General features: G+C 42.8%; 1 protein-coding gene across 4 annotated transcripts in view; it reads left to right on the top strand.

Moving 5' to 3' along the window:
* Positions 1-17841, top strand: part of DOCK5 (dedicator of cytokinesis 5) — a 181436-nt gene that overhangs the window by 85535 nt on the left and 78060 nt on the right. For all 4 annotated transcript variants that reach the window (XM_060250561.1, XM_060250562.1, XM_060250563.1 and 1 more), the window contains 9 exons: positions 3492-3590; positions 5217-5289; positions 5494-5597; positions 5770-5962; positions 9461-9558; positions 10186-10275; positions 10564-10664; positions 14684-14818; positions 17647-17758. In XM_060250561.1, the coding sequence (XP_060106544.1) occupies positions 3492-3590; positions 5217-5289; positions 5494-5597; positions 5770-5962; positions 9461-9558; positions 10186-10275; positions 10564-10664; positions 14684-14818; positions 17647-17758 (1005 nt within the window). The remainder of the gene's footprint in view (positions 1-3491; positions 3591-5216; positions 5290-5493; positions 5598-5769; positions 5963-9460; positions 9559-10185; positions 10276-10563; positions 10665-14683; positions 14819-17646; positions 17759-17841) is intronic.

Genomic DNA, 17841 nt, shown 5'->3' with positions numbered 1-17841 from the left:
CCCCCTCGCAGACAATACAATTCATCGGGGCATATCTATCCACCACAGACCACAAGGCATTCTTACCCATAGACAGGGTTACGAATATCCAAACCCTGGCCAACAATATAATCTCTCATCCGACACAAACAGCCCTCGTGTTTCAGCGCATGCTGGGTCTGATGGCAGCAACAACCGCCGTTCTCTCATATGCTCGGCTCCACATGAGGCCTCTACAACTGTGGTTTGTCAGAACTTTCCACCCACAGAGGCAATCACAACGGACGCTACTTTCAGTTCCCAACCACGTTCTGCCGTCTCTACAGTGGTGGACGAATCAGCACAACCTTCTACAAGGAATGCCATTCCTGAAACAATCGCCTTCAGCTGTTGTCACCACAGATGCGTCGAGGTGGGGGTGGGGAGCTCACCTCGACTCTCTGATGGCCCAAGGTCAGTGGACAGCAAACGAAAAGCTCCTGCATATCAACTGTCTCGAGCTCCTTGCTGTTCACAGGTCACTGAAATCCTTCCTGCCATCCCTGCACGGTCGCCACATACAAATAACATCGGACAATGTGGCGACTGTGTTTTATATCAATCGGCAAGGAGGGACTGCGTCCTCCCGTCTCTGCAAGATGGCTCTACACTTGTGGCATTGGAGCATCACTCACAAAATCCATCTGACTGCAGTGCACCTACCAGGGGTGCAGAATACGCGAGCAGATACTCTGAGCAGGATGACAGTAAACGATCACGAATGGTCAATCAAGAGGAAATACCTCCTCCCTGTCTTCACTATGTTTGGTGCCCCAACCATAGATGTCTTTGCGTCCCCAGACAACGCTCAATGCGACATTTTCTACATGAGAGGCCCCCCCTCCTCCCTGTCACCAGGGGATGCATTCCTACAAACCTGGAATGGCCCACTTCATTTCCTTTTCCCACCGATTCCGCTCATAACAAGGACAATTCAGAAATTGCAGTTGGACCACACGAACTGTATCTTGATCACTCCTTGGTGGCCACGCCAGGCGTGGTTCACCACTCTGCTCCTCCTATCGAACAATGTTTATCACTGCTTCCCGCAGGCACAGGATCTTCTGTCACAACAGAAGGGCAGGGTCCTATACCACAATCCCTCAGTCCTCAAATTAACAGCTTGGAGGATCAGTTTTTAGGTTTTCCTGACGACGTCAGACACATCCTTTTAAACGCCAGGAAGCCGTCTACTAGGAAATCCTACACAGCTAAATGGAAACGCTTTGCCCAATATGCCATGCGTAATAATTTCCACCCTGCGTCCTCCTCCATCTCGCAGATCCTTGCTTATACCGTCTCTCTCTCGGAATCTGGTCTCACTTACTCCTCACTTAAGGTGCATCTAGCAGCCATCTCTGCCTTCCACCAGAGCATAGAGGGCCGTACAGTATTCACACATCCTGTTACGAAATCTTTCTTGAAGGGAATTCTCCACCTTAAACCTCCGACAAGGCAACTCTACCCTACATGGAGTTTATCTGTAGTGCTCAGTCAATTGATGAAGCCCCCCTTCGAACCGATGGCGTCTATTCCTTTGCACCTTTTATCATGGAAAACAGCCCTGCTAGTGGCACTCACCTCAGCTAAAAGGGCCAGTGACATCTGCGCTTTTCGATCAGATCCGCCCTACACTGTCTTTCATCATGACAGAGTGGTTCTGAGGCCGGACCCAAACTTCTTACCCAAAGTGGTGTCACCTTTCCACCTCCAAAGTGTGACCACCTTGCCATCCTTTTTCCAACACCCCTCGGATTCGGGACAGAAATCCCTCCATAACCTCGACGTGCGTCGGGCCCTTGCCTTCTATTTGGACAGGACTGCTGCATTCCGCAAAGATACCGCATTGTTTGTTTCCTATGGAACCCACAAGAAGGGACAAAAACTCTCTACACAGAGACTGTCTAAGTGGCTGGTTGAGGCTATATCACTTTGTTACAAGTTAGCTAAACAACCAGTTCCAGAACCCCTAAGGGGACATTCTACTAGGGCACTAGCCACATCCTCTGCCTTTGCGAGGGGCATACCCGTTGAAGACATCTGTGCAGCAGCAGTGTGGTCTTCATCGTCCACCTTCGCCACGCATTATGCCATGGACATTCATGCAAGGCGAGATTCCTCCTTCGGGCAAGCCGTACTCCGCTCCATCTTCAACTGAGCTGCCATGCTCTCCAATGGTAAGTGGGAGTACCTCACTGATCTGTTATGTATAACCTAACTTCTGAGATTTCTCTTTCAGAAACAGCACCCACCTCCATGCAGGTTAGCTCATCAGTCACCCATGTGTGGGACTGCACAGAGACCACGAAGAAGATAAACAGGTTGCTTACCTGTAACTTATGATCTTCGAGTGGTCATCTGTGCAGTCACACACGCCCACCCATCCGTCCCCGCTGCTGTTTTCTGCGATTCTACATCTCTTAGACTTTATTGCACTTAACAGCGGCTGGAAAGAAACGGGTGGGTGGAGCGCCTTCCCCCCGCTCCAGGCATGCGCAGTGGATGCCTGCTCCCCAGGGCGGGAGGAAGTGCGTGCCAAAAATAACGCTTAAGGCTAGCTTTGAATTCTCCGAGGTCAGGTTTGTTCCAGCGGGAAAACCCATGTGTGTGACTGCACAGATGACCACTCGAAGATCATAAGTTACAGGTAAGCAACCTGTTTTTTCTTGTTATATATTTATAACATTTACAACCTGTCTTTCTGCCTGTTCAGGGCAAGGCAGTTGGCTAACTAGGGATGCCAGACTCCATGTGGGACTTGAAGGGTCTCCTAGAGTTACAGCTCATCTCCAGACTACAGAGAATAGTTATCCTGGAGAAAATAGATGGTTTGGTGGGTGAACCCTGTGGCATTGTGTCTCACTAAGATCCCTGTCCTTCCCAGACTTCACCTCCAAATCTCCAGGAGTTCCCCATTCCAATCCTGCAGCTGGCAACCCAATCCCCACCCCTTGCTGGTGGCCGGACGGACCTGGCAACCCTATGGCTAACAATCAAAACAAGCACAATCAAAACATGTCATAAAATCAGTTAAAAAACAGAGCTAAGAATATATAAAGCACAAGACAGCAAAGTAAAAGACAAGAAAAAGGGATAATTTAGAGAATGCCAGATAAAATATCAGAGTCTTTTGTTGGTGGCAGAATATGATACTAGAGGGGGACAGACAAATATAATACTGGTGCCATGAAGGAAAAGGCCTTCTCTCAGATTGTCACCTGCCTTGAAGTAGAGCTTCAGAAAATGACAGTAGTGGTTGTGTAGATTCATATGGGAGTAAGCAGAAACAAATTGGAAGCCTGCATAGATGGGCTAAGATTGGAGTGATATGCTCCCTATGACTCACTCTAGTCAAAATCGTTAGCTTCAGTGATCCCCCTCCCCCCAGCATGATTTGTTTGGCAACATCTGTGATATCTTGTCTGGTTCTTCCTTCCTTCCTTCCTTTTGTTTCTTTCATGTGTCATCCAAAGAAAGCTATCCATCCAGGAGCTGGTTATGAAGGTATCTCTGAATACAAGTCAGTTGTCTACTATCAAGTCAAGCAGCCTTGTTGGTATGAAACTGTAAAGGTGAGATTGTGTATTGGCACTCATTAACAGTGGTGTCATAATTGTTCATCTTTCCCCTGTGGTGTGAATATGGTATTTGGAATACATGCTGGCCAGAAAATCAGGATTGTGAGAAGAATCTGCCAATGCAATGTTTGCTTATTTCTTCATCAACATTATTAAGGTAGTCCTGTGCTAACTAGAAATATGATAGTTGGTTACATGTAAATCAAGATACTTTTGGCTACAAGAAAACCCCGAAGTAGGATCTTCATATATCTATAGAGCCATGAAATGTTTGTTCAAATTAGCTAAAAATGTGATGACTCGTGTACAGTCCAAGACATTCTGATTGCTAGAAAAGTGTAAATATGGGACATTTTAAAGTGAAGTGTGTGTCAGGTCATGGAATGGGTTGTGGAAATTCTAGTGCTCCTTTACATATCTGAATCAGCCTTTGTAGTGGGTTAATGTTTTTCTATGGCAACAAGGAACATGCACCAGTTCTTACTGTATGCAAGCTGAAATTGCTACAATAAAAATCTTTCAGTAAGATAATAGAATTTGATCAAAATTAAGCTAAGTGAATAATATATGGTAACCCTATACCATATATTATTCATTTAGTTTAATTTTGCATATTCTAAACCCCAAATTTTATCTGAATTCTACAGTAAGGAATCATATCCTTGTCATTCGCCATACCCATCTGCGGAACTATAATTTGCACAGTGCATATATAATGTATATGTTGCAAATGAAAATGGTCAAACATCTTTCCTGCTTGAATATGATAGAAAACTAATTCTCATCAGGTCTTTCTTTCCATTTGTATTCAGTAGCTTTGCAATGGAAAAATTAAGCTTGCCCTACATTCCGAGCATTATAGTCTGTGATGAATAACATGGCTTTGGACAAGTCAATTTGGATACCTTATTATCCTTTATTTAAAAACAGGAAATTATGCTGCTTCTGAGATTCACATAAATATAAATTGCTAATCTCTGGTATATGGTTTGCTAGCAAGCTTAGTATATATTTCTGCAAGTAGTTGATGTTGACTTGGAATGATGGCCAGGTTTACAGGTACAGCTCACAAATCACATTAATGGTGGCAGAAATGCAAGTCTTCTCACTGTTGACTTGGGCTTCTTAAATCTTGTGTGGAATTTTTTTGAAGGGTAGGAAATGGTGTTCGATTTATATCCTGCCTTTTTATTGCTATGCTCAAAGTGGCTAGTAACATTACTGTTATCCAGTTAGAATAATTTGTTACCAAACAAAGAGGAAAAAATAATAATGGGATGGAAGATGCTTCTTGGTGGAAACTCAGATTATCCACATTTTTGGCTGAAGTTATTTTAAGTTATTTAAGTAACCTATAAGATAGGTTAGGTTGACAGAGTGACTGGCTCAGAGTTACCCTGTGAATTTCATGACAGAGTGGGGATTTGAGCCTGGAGCTCCAATATGACAACTGTTAAAACCACTATGCTGCATTCATTCCAGCCCCACAGTCCCAGCAACTGTGTCTCTCACCCATTTTCACATCCAGGAAATTCACCCAATTTGGGCATTTTTTTGTCACACATGTTTTGTAAATGGCTGTAATTTACATGCAGTTTCTTGTTGTTGTATGACATACAGGTGTCCATCGCAATAGAAGAGGTCAGCCGCTGCCATTTGAGGTTCACCTTCCGTCATCGCTCATCACAAGAATGTAAGTACCAAGAAGAAATTGTCCACTTTTTAAGCTTGAGGCAGTTGAGTGCTTGTTGAGGTCACAGATCTAATTAACGATTATATTGCAGTTATTGTTGATAGTATCAATAGATAATGCTGGTGAAATAAGGTATGTTGCATACAGAGGAATGTGTATCAGGGTGATTATTTCAGCAGAGGGTTTTTTTTTCTTTTCCTGCAGCGCGAGATAAATCTGAGAAGGCTTTTGGAATGGCCTTTGTGAAGCTGATGAATGCTGATGGCACTACCCTACAGGATGGCAGACATAACTTAATAGTCTACAAGGTACTCTCTTTTTTCCCTGGGAGGTATGGGGGAACAACAGTTGCTCTCATAATGGAATTTCTCTATTTCCCCATCAAGTTCACCATCCCCTAGACAAAACTCAAATTAAATTTGGATTGGCCGTATCTAATATTTAAGTGTATGAAGTTTATTTTCCTTGTTCAACCCACAGGGTGAGAACAAGAAAATGGAAGATGCTAAATGCTATTTAACACTTCCTGGCACCAAAGTGGAAATGGAGGACAGGGATGGTCTGTCTGTCAAGCATCAGCCTCATGTAACCAACTTTACTCCAACCAAAGACAGCACCAAGGATAGCTTTCAGATTGCCACTCTCATTTGTTCTACAAAGCTGACGCAGAATGGTAAGATTTGCTGCTGAGAGAACAAGGAAAATGCAGAGATGTGGTATCCCCTTGTGTCTAGCCAAGTACAGCCCTTCTCTCTCTCCTCCTTCACTACCTTCTTTTTATCCAAACTCCAGCATTCTCATCAGTAAATATGACAGGGGTTTTAACACACGGGCTAAGAATATTGACTACCCTTGTCTTAACTGATTAATCATATGGGTTTTAATCAAGTTATTCATATGTGCATATGAATAAAACAATTGCTAGAAGAAAAATATATTTTTTTAAATGAATGACTTAACTAAACACTGCAGCCCTGATTGTAAGCCCTCATTGTTTGTATGGACATGTTATTATGTTTACTTGCTTAATACAGATTCAAATGCTGAAAAAATGTGTGGTCTTTCTGGGACTGTATAATTCAAAAAGGGGGGGGGGGGGGGCAATCACTTTTCTGTAAACTCTTCCAAGTAGTCAGCTCCCATACTTGAAAAGCTAAACTATCTGAGTGCTCATTAGGCTTTGGCTTTGTCCCTGCTGAATTGTCTTTGCAAAGCAACAAGTAATTGATGTGGGAAAGCATTCTAATGTGTAGTGCCTCTTTGTAGTCTGAAGGATACAGGCCCAGAATGATTGTACCTTTTTCCATCAGTTTCACTGTGTGTTGGCATGATCCCTGGAGGACTAAGCTAAGTACTTTTCCTGCTAGTTTGGCTCCTGTGCTACTTATGACATTGAAATGTGAAAGCAGCACAATGGGATTGGGAGTTCCTGTGATATCAAAGTGGACTGCGCTGCTGTATCCAATCACACAGTTCTGAAAATTGAAGGCACATGAGTTTTCTTAACAAGGGGACAACTACTTGTTACGTGTGGGAATCTGGCGTGGTTAGCAGTGTATGTGTGGTGCTATGCTGAGTGCCATATTCACTTGCATAAACAAAATGTGCCCATGCCACATTACTGAGTAATCCCAAACTGGTCTTCTCAGAAGCAAGTTTCATTAAGTAGCTCAAGAAAGTGTTGTTAGGTAAGTAAATAATTCAAGAAAGTGTTGTTAGGATTGCAGCCTCAGCCTTGATGTCTTAACTGGTCTTTGCTGTTTGCAGCTATACAGCAAAAGGAGAGGGAGCACTTTATTATTCTTGACCATCTATAAAACTGTGTTTTTCACATGACAAGTTTTCACACGACAAGACAAATAATGATTAATTTCAGTTTAAAGATAGGAAACAGACATTAGAAGTAATTTAATAAGCCTTGCATCTCATTTAGCAACTGCCTTGGCCTCCTTTGGGAGGCTGTTACACACTCCTAAGTTTCTGAAAACCAGTTTATGACTGAATTGGAGTTGAATCCTGGTGAGCACCAGCGCTCTTGCCTCCTTATGATGTTTGGTTTCATTTTCTGAGTAAGGATTAACATGACATTTAAAGCTTCCTTTAAATGCTTCTCCAGACTTAGCATTTGGCTTTAGGTATTGGATTTGCTGTTCCATTATATGTCAGGTTCCACACTAGCCTTCCAAGTCACATGTCTACTCATGATGATAAATGGTTTCTATCTAAATCCTCCAGACTGTCTTGAAAGCCTCACTTGTCATTTCTTGCTAAAAGTGTTGCCTACAGAGGCCTGTGGAATGGTGGAACAGGCAGAGTCCAGTCGGCAGTACTCTTGTTTTGTTGAAGGGGAAAAGGACACACTGGTCCGTGGAGTTCTCAAGATAAAGGAGGGGGAGCTGGTTGTTGAGATGGGTTTTAATTTCATTTATCAGCTTGGAAGCAGGGATTGCCACTAGGATTGTCAGCCTCCAGGACAAAGGCTGTCTGCACAGTGTTTAAGAGATAGACCCTTTTCTTTAGTGAATGCTGACCTCCTTTAACAGCTATGGAAATGGCAAATGCTTGGCAAGTGTCACCAGATAGTGGAGCACTGATGAGAAAAAACTGACCCTACCCAAGGTCTGCAACAGGACCCCATCTCTGCCTTGCATCATGCTGCCCTGCTCTTCCTTCCTGTGCAGCTGCCTGAGATGCAGTGGATGGAAATGGTTGAGTTAGCAGGCCCCACCCAGGTCTGTTCCAATGAATGATGAAAATGGGGCTGAGGAGTCATGGGGGCAGAACTTGCATCTCATTTAGCAACTGTCTTGGCCTCCTTTGGGAGGCTGCTACACACTCCTAAGTTATAACAGTGCTTTGTGCAGACTGAGCAACAACAAGGGGGTTGTTTGACCACCCCACCTCAGTTGCTTCAGCAGAGGTTAGAGAGGTAGTGAAGAACTTGTCAGCAGACCATTTTTAGCAACTAATGAGACTTGGTCCTCCTTTCATCCATGAACCTAGTTGCTGAATGATGACTATACTTCACATGTGTGTAGTCCTTCTCATGTTCAGAGTGTGTTCCAACTATACTTTCAATAGCCTAGTATGATAGTCTGAGATTAGTATCATTATAGTGTAGATGGAGATATGAAGCTAAGTGAATCCGTTTGCCGAAGACCTCCTACTGCATTTGTAGCTGAGATGAGGTTTGAATTGGTGACCCCTCAGGTTACAGCATTTCAATGTTTTGCTACCCCAGCTCTCTAACTGTACATATTACAATTCTCTCCCAGCAAAAGCTGAAAATTGTAACCTGGGTAAATGATGCAAATGTGCATACAACAGAATCCTGCCCCTTGATAAATGGAAACCTTGCCCACCTCTCTCTGGTCCTTGAGACTTCACCTGGAATTGTCAATTCAGTTTCTTACTCTCAGAGTCCTAAGGACTAGAAACTTTAGGGAAAAAAATGAGATTTTAAATTGGGTTGCAAAAATTAAATTGCAGATGCCAAAGCCTTTTCTCATTTTTTGAAACCATTCTGTGTAATGAATTTGCCATCTTGTTTGTGATAGCTCTGAAGTAACTGAGAAGGCTGCTTGGCATCATACTAGATAAGTGGAAGTTGAAATGATGGTTCTAAAGATCTACCCACAGTGTTCTCTGTGCTTGCAGAACTATCAGACAGCTTTTCTTCATATTATCGTAATTCAGACTGTAGGACAAACCATGGTTTGTCATTATGTAGATGAGCCTGGGGGCATCCTTGAGCTCGCTCCTTCTCCCGTTCCTTTGCACATGGCTCAGACATCACACTTCATATGAACACTTCCAACTGTAACAGTAACCCATGATTTGTTGTTTCATCTGGATAGCAAGCTATGGTTCGTTTGTTTGTGTCCAAGCTAAAATCCTAAACCACAGCTTTAGTGGGAGGCAAGAGAATACATTATAGTTTTTTCATTCAGATTAAATGAAAAGTTACAGTTTACTGTGAAAGTGTGATTGTACCATGTGAAGAGAGGAAGAAAGGATGGACAGAGAATTTGACCCCCAGGATCCCCCAGTATTGTTTGTGTAATAAGAAACCATACTGTTAGCTCATGCCAGAAATAAACATCACTTTGCTCTCTGTGTTGCTTCTTGATCTGCCTCTAATTTATCTTTTCTGTTTTTTTGTCCTTGCCAGTTGACCTACTGGGGCTGCTGAATTGGCGTTCAAACTCCCAAAACATAGGACACAATCTGAAGAAGCTAATGGAAGTAGATGGAGGAGAGATTGTTAAGGTATACAGTGCAATCAGTTTAGAAAGCATTTGTGAATGCACCTGAAGGTTCTTGCTAGAATTTCATTCCTGCTTAAATTTTCCTATGCAGGATGGATCCAAAACCAGAGAAGAAGGAAACATATAAAGGGTTGACCTAGCTAGCCAGCCAGTGTTCACCCTGGTTTTAAAGAAGCTGAGGCCCAGCTGTAACTTAATTGATATCATGATCCATTATACTGTTGGCTATTAATTTGACACTTTACAGTATATGAGTTGATCATCTAGTATTGGGAGGAACAAAAATGGAACTGCATTTTGCAAAATTAAGGTGCAGCATCTGGAGCTATGCACTCCGTTTTTTTCTCAGAGCCATTCATAACCTTGCAGCAGGAGAGCTCTGATGTGCATGTTTATCCTGATATGGGGACACACACAGACTCACACAAAGAGATAGAGAGAGTCCACGTGTTTAAATGGATGTACTCCAGCAATGAAACTTCCTCTGTCATGCTATTCCCATCTGATTATTTTGTATTTGAGCAATGTTGGTCTCTGGTTCCTAAAAAGATGTGGAGATTAAAGGGAAATGGAGCTACAGCACAGTAATTTCAGTCTCTCCCCCTACCCCTCTCTTTTCTGTCTCTAGTTTTTACAAGATACACTTGATGCACTTTTTAATATAATGATGGAGATGTCTGACAATGAATCCTATGACTTCCTTGTATTTGATGCACTGGTAAGTTTCCATGTTTCAGTGTAAAATTCCATTTATAAAGTAGCCTGTGCCCTTTTCCATTGTACTTTTGTTAGTGTGTAGTGACCCAGTGCCAAACCACCAACACCTGTTGATGAAGACGCAGCAGCATTTTGCCCTGTGGCATCAGAAACCATCATGTCTGATAGGAAATGCAGCTGCTGTTGGTACAACTGAAGCCGCAAAACCTCAGTGTGACATGAAACTGGAGGGGCAAAATGGGTTCTGATGGTTTTTCAGCTCATTGTGTTCATCTCTCCTTTCCAATAGGTATTTATTATTTCTTTGATTGGAGACATCAAGTTTCAACACTTTAATCCTGTCCTTGAAACTTATATCTACAAGCACTTCAGTGCCACTCTGGCCTATGTGTAAGTGTACAGTTTAGCTGTTGCTGACAGTATTCTTCCCACAGATGACTGATTGCTTGCTTATCATGTGATTCTAACTGTGGTTTTGTCTATTCTTGGGAATTATACAGCAAATCTTTGCTTAAGAAGAGTTGCTAGTCTAGAATCATCAGGATGCTTTTATTTGGAAGGAGTGTTGAACAAAAGGAGTACTAACAAATATAAATAGATTCCTGTAGTGCATGGGGTTAACCTTGAAAAATGGTCTGGAGACTTCAAAATGAAGCTGTCTGTGGATAGAAGACAGAAGTGACAGATAGAAGTTACTGTGATAATTTGAAACATCTTTACTGGTCTCATGCATGTACATGCACACTTGCATTAGAGTTTCTCAGCCCTGCTCCAATGCCAGTGGGTTGCTAGCCTTAGGTTGACTTCAGAAAGGAGTAGGGCTTGTTGACTGGTGGAATGGAATTCCTTCCCAGTACAGTTTTAGATAGTGCACAACTTTGCTTCCCCACCCCCTTCTTTTTCCTGCTGAGCAGTGAAAGAACATCCATTTAGGCCTGGGAGAACAAATGAGGGGTTGGTGGGAAAGCTTTGGTTCTGTTCTTTGATTCTTCTGTTTTGCTTTTCTGAATGTAACTTCTATTGGTTAGCTAATTATTTGAGGGGCTTTACTTCTATGTTCCAAGGGTCTTATAGAATTCACTTGGTAAACAGTGTAAGAGCTTAATAAATAAATATGGCAATTTCAAACACATTTGGTCTTCATACAAGGGTGCACATTGTGTGCACAGACATTACTTATTTATTTATTTATAACATTTAAATAATGCTTTCCCAAAACTAGCTCAAAGCTGTTAACAAATTTTTTTAAAAAAACAAGTACAATTAAAACATTGCTTTTTTGGATTTAGCTTACTCAAGACAGGTAAAAACACTTGACATGAAATTGGCCTAGTGATGCAGCAGCCTAGAGAAGGGCTGTGGAGAGAGGCTGCTGAGATAGGTCTGAACACTGTAATTCCAGGAGAATGGGCCAATAGCATGGATTGTACACACTGCTCAGAAGAACAGGAATGAGAAGAGAAATACTCCAGTTCCTAGGTACTGGAGCAGCTGCCATTCAGCTCAATCTGGCTCTTCCTTTAGTAGCACTGGAGTTCAAATGAGGCTTCGGGGTCCACCAGAACCATACCTGAAAGGGATTTCAGCCACTCTGTCTTCTTTGACACTCTTGTGCCTTTTCTGCCAGGTGGCCCTTCACTAAAAAGCACCAGGTGGGTAGGCCCTCCTCCACAGGAAAGCATTTTCATCCCCGTACCACTTCAGTTTCTTGCATGCTTTTTTTTTTTGGCCTCTCGAGAGCCAACTGAAGAGTTTCCTAGCTAATAGTGCAACAGAAAGGAACATTTGGTTCATAAAAGGCAAATTAAAGGATGCAATCTGTTGATGCAGCCTGGATCCCCTTGCAAGGCCATAATTTAATTAATTAGAGTTTAACTTAACTTTTTAATTTATACCCCACCCTATCCCGCAAGCAGGCTCAAGGCGGCTTACAACAGTAAAAACAACAGCAGAATTAAAACATAAAATAGTTCCAGTAAATCAGAGCAGCATATGCAGAAGAGACAGACACTATTTCCAGCATAAGTGGTAGACATATAACAGCATGTATGGCCAATGGCTGTTAGCTCTATACAAGCACCATGATTGTAAAAATGGTGGGGGGAAGTGATGATGTTGGAAGGGACCCCTGCTGGAGCAATTAAAGTCCTGGCGGAAGAGCCCCATCTTGATGCCCAATCCCATCACCCTCTCCCTCTTGCTCACATTGATTCTGCCATTTTACTTGCACATTTTCAACTTACAAAGCAAATGGGGGCAAGAGTCTGAATGCTATGGATGATGTCTCAGTTGGGCTGTATGCTTTCAGGATTCTCCATGTTGCTAGAACCTTTGGGGACGTCAGCATTCACCTCCTAGCTTTTTTTCCTGCACTTGGAGCCAAGCTCTCATTTCTCATTTATAGAACATCCATTATCTTAGTCTGGCTATCCATTGTAAATAAACTTTTTTTCTCATGCCTTTGATTTACGGGCTTGGCCTACTTCAGCTGCATTTTTGCTTGCCAGTTTTATGACATCGTACCAAGGCATTTGCGTCATGCCACCCAGATGAAGGTGCTGTCTGCCAAGGAGTTGCAGCACCAGCAAAATAAGCCACACTGTGACACCATGATGATCTCAGCAGAGCTTCCCCTCCCCCCTCCCTCCCTCCAATTTGCTTTGGATTTGAGAACTAATGTTATGAAGTCAAAATCAATTATCCTTTCAGATCCAGGTCCTGAAAGCAGCTAGTAGTAAGGTTGCACTGAAAAAATTTCCCCATCCCTGCCCTAAGATGCTTAGCCTTATGACACTTCTGCCAGTTAAATTAAGCAGAAGCACAGCAACTTGCCAAAAGCCACCCAGGCAGCTTCATGGTGGAGGAAGTGGGTCTCTTAGGCAGGGCTTCTCGATGTAGTCATGTTTTAAGCAGACTTGGAACTGGGTTTTGGAAAAATGGCTGTAGACTTGCTTTCTAACTGCTCCCCCCAAGCAGCATTAGAAAAGCAAGTAAAGATCAAAGATATCTGCAGAATCAGCCGTTCGCAGCAATCTCTGGAGAGGCAAATGTAAATTTTCTAAATAAAAGTCATGAAACATTACAGGTTCTTAACCTGGAGCCAAAATTAGGTGGAAACTAGTACCTGACAAATTTTCCTGGGAAGACTGTTTTGTCCATGGAAGTAGCTCTACTGGAAAAGCCCTCTTCTTTGATCCCCAGCTACCTGATCACTAGAGGCAGAAGCATCCAGAAAAAGGCCTCTGACGCAAAGTCCAGCTGGGGCCTTCAAATCCTTCAGTCTCCCTGTTTGTTAATCTTTCCCAGCATGTGAATCTTGCCTTTAACCTTTGTCTGTTGTGTCAGACTGGAATTTCCTGTAGCTGGCTCTCTTTCCCATTCCTCCTTGTCTGGGAGCTCCGCAGAACAGCGCACAATTCCTGAGGAGTATCCTCCCATGCTTGGCTCCTTCCACAGCTGTGGTTGGCAAACCCAGGCATGAGCAGTGCTTTTAGTGCTCATGCCTTCTGTGGTTGTGAGAGAAGGAGAAGCCTTCTGAGTTACTCCCCAACTGGGGTCTGTTAGCAGCTTCCTTAATACAGTGAGAACAGGGTATTTTTCAGACTCTTTGGACTTCACTGCAGCTCAGCAAGGAGATTGTGGGGAAAGAGAGGCTGGCTTCCCCATTGTTAGGAATTTCAGGAGCACACCCAGTGTATGGTATCCACCCACAATGTGCACCTTTTGACTGTGTAGATGTGCCATGGGTAGCTGTGACTGGCATGTACCTGCACAGGACACATGGCACTTGGAAATAAGAAGAAGTAATGGTGCTAATGAATAATAGGTAGCCTAATGAGAACACACATTATACAGGCACATAAGGCACATGTTTCTGTGATGTATGAAGTGGCCCTGAGTCTCTGCAGTTCGTGATTGAATCTGAAGTTGCCCTGTGTTGAAGTGAGGATGCTGATAAAGCAGAAAAGTAAAGTCTGGTTTGGAGAAATGGAAGTTACAAATATCAGACCAGCCAGCCATCTAGTCCAGCACCCTGTTTCCCACCCAGGTGCCCCAGAAGATCCACAAGTGGAACATAAAATGTCACAGGCTTCCCCTGGTATTCAAAGATATACTGCCTCTGAACACAGACATTCCATTTATCCACCATGATGTTGATTACTCCATTTATCCATCATATAGCCTTTGCACTTCTCTTTTGTGAATTTATCTAGTCCTTTTTTTTTAAGCTATCGCAATTATTGGCCACTGCTTCATCTTGTGGCAATTCCATAAATTAATGGTGTATTGTGTGAAGAAGTGCTCTGAATATAGTTCAGCGTAGGGCTTTCTTCTCCCTCTCTCCTTGCTCTTTGGTCCTTTCCTTCTGTCTAGTTTGGCCCTGTGTTGATGGTTTTCTTTGCCCCCAGGAAGCTCACCAAGGTTCTGAACTACTACGTAGGGAGAGCAGATGATGCCAGCAAAACAGAGTTGCTTTTTGCTGCTTTGAAAGCCTTGAAGTACCTCTTCCGGTTCATCGTTCAGTCAAGGGTGCTATACCTACGGTAAGCAAAAGTTAAAAAATACAGGTTGATTCTCTTTAATTACTAAGGAAACATGGTAGTTCAGGCAGTGGTGGTACCCAAATATTTGTCCATCCAGCTAGAGTATGCCTGCTGTTTCTTCTCAGTGCATGTTTCCTGTCTCCATTACTCCCATGTGAGAAGGTTTGGGGGAAATGTATGTGTGTTTCAAATCTCCTGTTTGCAGGCCCAGACTGAAAGAGTGCTCCTGGGAACTGGCCATATGATAATTACTGAAACAGCCTCCAGGTGTGGGTGTGTGACTGTTGCAGGGTCCCCTAGAGGGAAGTGAAAGTGCCTCAGCCTGCTGTGCTGTGGACTGAACCAGGATTCGGCCCTAGCTGCATTCTTAAATCACTTTTAAATGGCTGTGAAATCTCTGCATTGGACATGAAGACACTGTCACATCTGGTTTTGCCCTATGAAAGGCTTGAAAGTGTGCAGTTCATATGATATACAATCTTCAGAAACCAGAGATGAGGACTGAAAAGGATTCTGGTAATCTTAAAATGGACAAAGAACACTCTGCATAGCTCTTTTGTCCTCTGCTGGGTATGATTGGAGGCCATGAGAGAGAGTAGGCAGCATGCGCATCTTAGAAGCTTTGCCTCCTCTGCAATGAAGATTAGAAACGGTTCTTTTTTGGGGGGGGGGGGATGAATTCCAACTTCTGTTTCAGGTACAAGATTTATGCATTAAATATCCTATTTGATTTCATTTATCAAGAACCTTAATTGATCTCATTGCACCTTCCTATGCACAGTTTTAAAACTTCAAGGAACTGAGCAAAGAGGAACTAGAGGCTTTCTTAATGGGGCTGGAGGAATTCCCCTTGATATTCATGCAACATGTTTCCAAGGAATCCTTTACTCACTGTGGGAAAGCCCAGATCTTTAAAGTGAGTGGAAATAAGCAGCTTCTTTGCCACAGACAAAATACTAAATATAATATGAGCTTGTTGCCTCCTCTTGTGTGTCTGTTAAGTGGTAGGGCTACAGTCCTAAGAACAACTTTCCTGGGGGTAAGCACTGTTGAATAAAATGAGTCTTACTCCTAAGTGATCCTATTTAGGATTACTTTCTAAGGGTCAAAGTACACAATACATTTTTAACAAGTCAAGTCTAGGTTCTGTTTGGTGTAGTGGTTAAGTTTGGTATAGTGGTTAAGTGTGTGGACTCTTATCTGGGAGAACCAGGTTTGATTCCCCACTCCTCCACTTGCACCTGCTGAAATGGCCTTGGGTTAGCCATAGCTCTGGCAGAGGTTGTCCTTGAAAGGGCAGCTGCTGTAAGAGCCCTCTCAGCCCCACCCACCTCACAGGGTGTCTGTTGTGGGGGGAGAAGATATAGGAGATTGTAAGCTGCTCTGAGTCTTTGATTCAGGGAGAAGTGCAGGGTATAAATCTGCAATTCTTCTTCTTCTCTGGACCTGATTTGCTTTATTTTTGAAAATTAATGTGATCCTGATTCAGCTCAAAACTGTGGCAGAGTGGAAGGAGAGCCAGGGAACAGTGAACTGCATGTGCTTGTCATATGTACTGTGATTAACTACTTCCCCTTATTTTTTTGGCCATTAATTCACAAGTGACCTATGGTGACCCTGGTGGTGTTTTCATGGCAAGAGACATTCAGAGATGCTTTGCCATTGGCTATCTCTGAGTTACAACCCTGGTATTGCTTGGTGGTCTCCCAGCCAAATACTGACCCAAGGCTGACCCCACTTAGCTCCCAGGTTCTGATGAGATCAGGATAGCCTGAGCTATCCAGGTCATGGCCATTTGGACCTAAGTGAGCTCAGTATCACCGAAGAAAGCAAGACAAGGATACTCACATATCAAGAGGTAAAAAAAAAAAATGTATTTTGAAGGATGTTGAATGCTTTTTGTTGTTGTAAAGTCCTTGATTTTCTAACAAAAGAAAGAGACCATTAACACCCTCAGGATTCTGAATTATCTGTCCAGTACCTATTTCCATACAGCATAGTTCCAGAATTGTGGAGTCTTTGTAAAGACACAACAAACCCACAAAGTGATGAACAGTAGTGTTGGCGCTGTAATTCAGATGGGGGCATTAGATTTTGTGTGTAGGGATCTCCAAACCTTTGTAAATCAAGCACAACCAGTCTTAACTTTTGGGATGCTTTGCTGCCACCAGATTCTGCTCTCTCAGTTTGCACTCTCTTCTCTTTGTCATAACTTACTTTCTGAAACAGGGTATGGTGTCAATGTGAGCCAGTGTGTAGTGACTTCATCTTTAAAGCCTTGCTGTCCTATTGAGCATCTCTTGTTGACAAGAAATCTGGAAAAGAGGGTTGCATGTACTTGCCTGCTCAATGGAATAAGCTGTGGGGCAATGGAAATTGCATGCTCTAGGCTTTTAGGGGCAACAAAGAAAAAGAACCACATGATGAATCAGGGAGAACTCGACACTAATGAATATGTAGTCTGCGTTTAATGTGTTAGTACCAGCACATGTTGACTGAAACATCAGTGGATTTGCATATGTGAAACTAGCTTGTGATTGCTTGACCAGATCGAGACTAAAACCTTCCAAAACCAAGGCAAATCAGAGAAAGTCAAGTTTCAGTTTGGCTGCATGTCAAACCATTTGCAAGGGTAATATACTATGGACAAACTATTGTCAGGAGTGTTCTGTTATCTTGAACACATTACCCAGTAGTCATATTAGGCAGTTTTTTCCTCCTGTTTTTGAGAACCATCAGCTTTATTGAAAGAGAGCACTTCTGCTGCCATTTTTCAACTGTGGCTGGAGAATGGTTAGTTGGCAATTAACATTCATTCTCTTTTTTAGATTTTATGGGAAAAGTGAAGATGGAGATGAGTTTAATAATGCGATCCGCCAGCTGTTCCTCTCCTTTAATGTCCTTATGGACAGACCTTTGGAAGAGGCTGTCAAGATCAAGGTTTGGTACAAGCCTCTGTTGAACTTCCTTAACTCCTGACTATTGCTCCTTCCCTACCTATCAGCACTTAGTTTCTATACATG

This window comes from Heteronotia binoei, chromosome 12, assembly GCF_032191835.1.
Source record: "Heteronotia binoei isolate CCM8104 ecotype False Entrance Well chromosome 12, APGP_CSIRO_Hbin_v1, whole genome shotgun sequence".
NCBI lineage: Eukaryota > Metazoa > Chordata > Lepidosauria > Squamata > Gekkonidae > Heteronotia > Heteronotia binoei.
The sequence above is the reverse complement of the archived record's forward strand: the minus strand, read 5'-3'. Positions and strand labels throughout refer to the sequence as shown.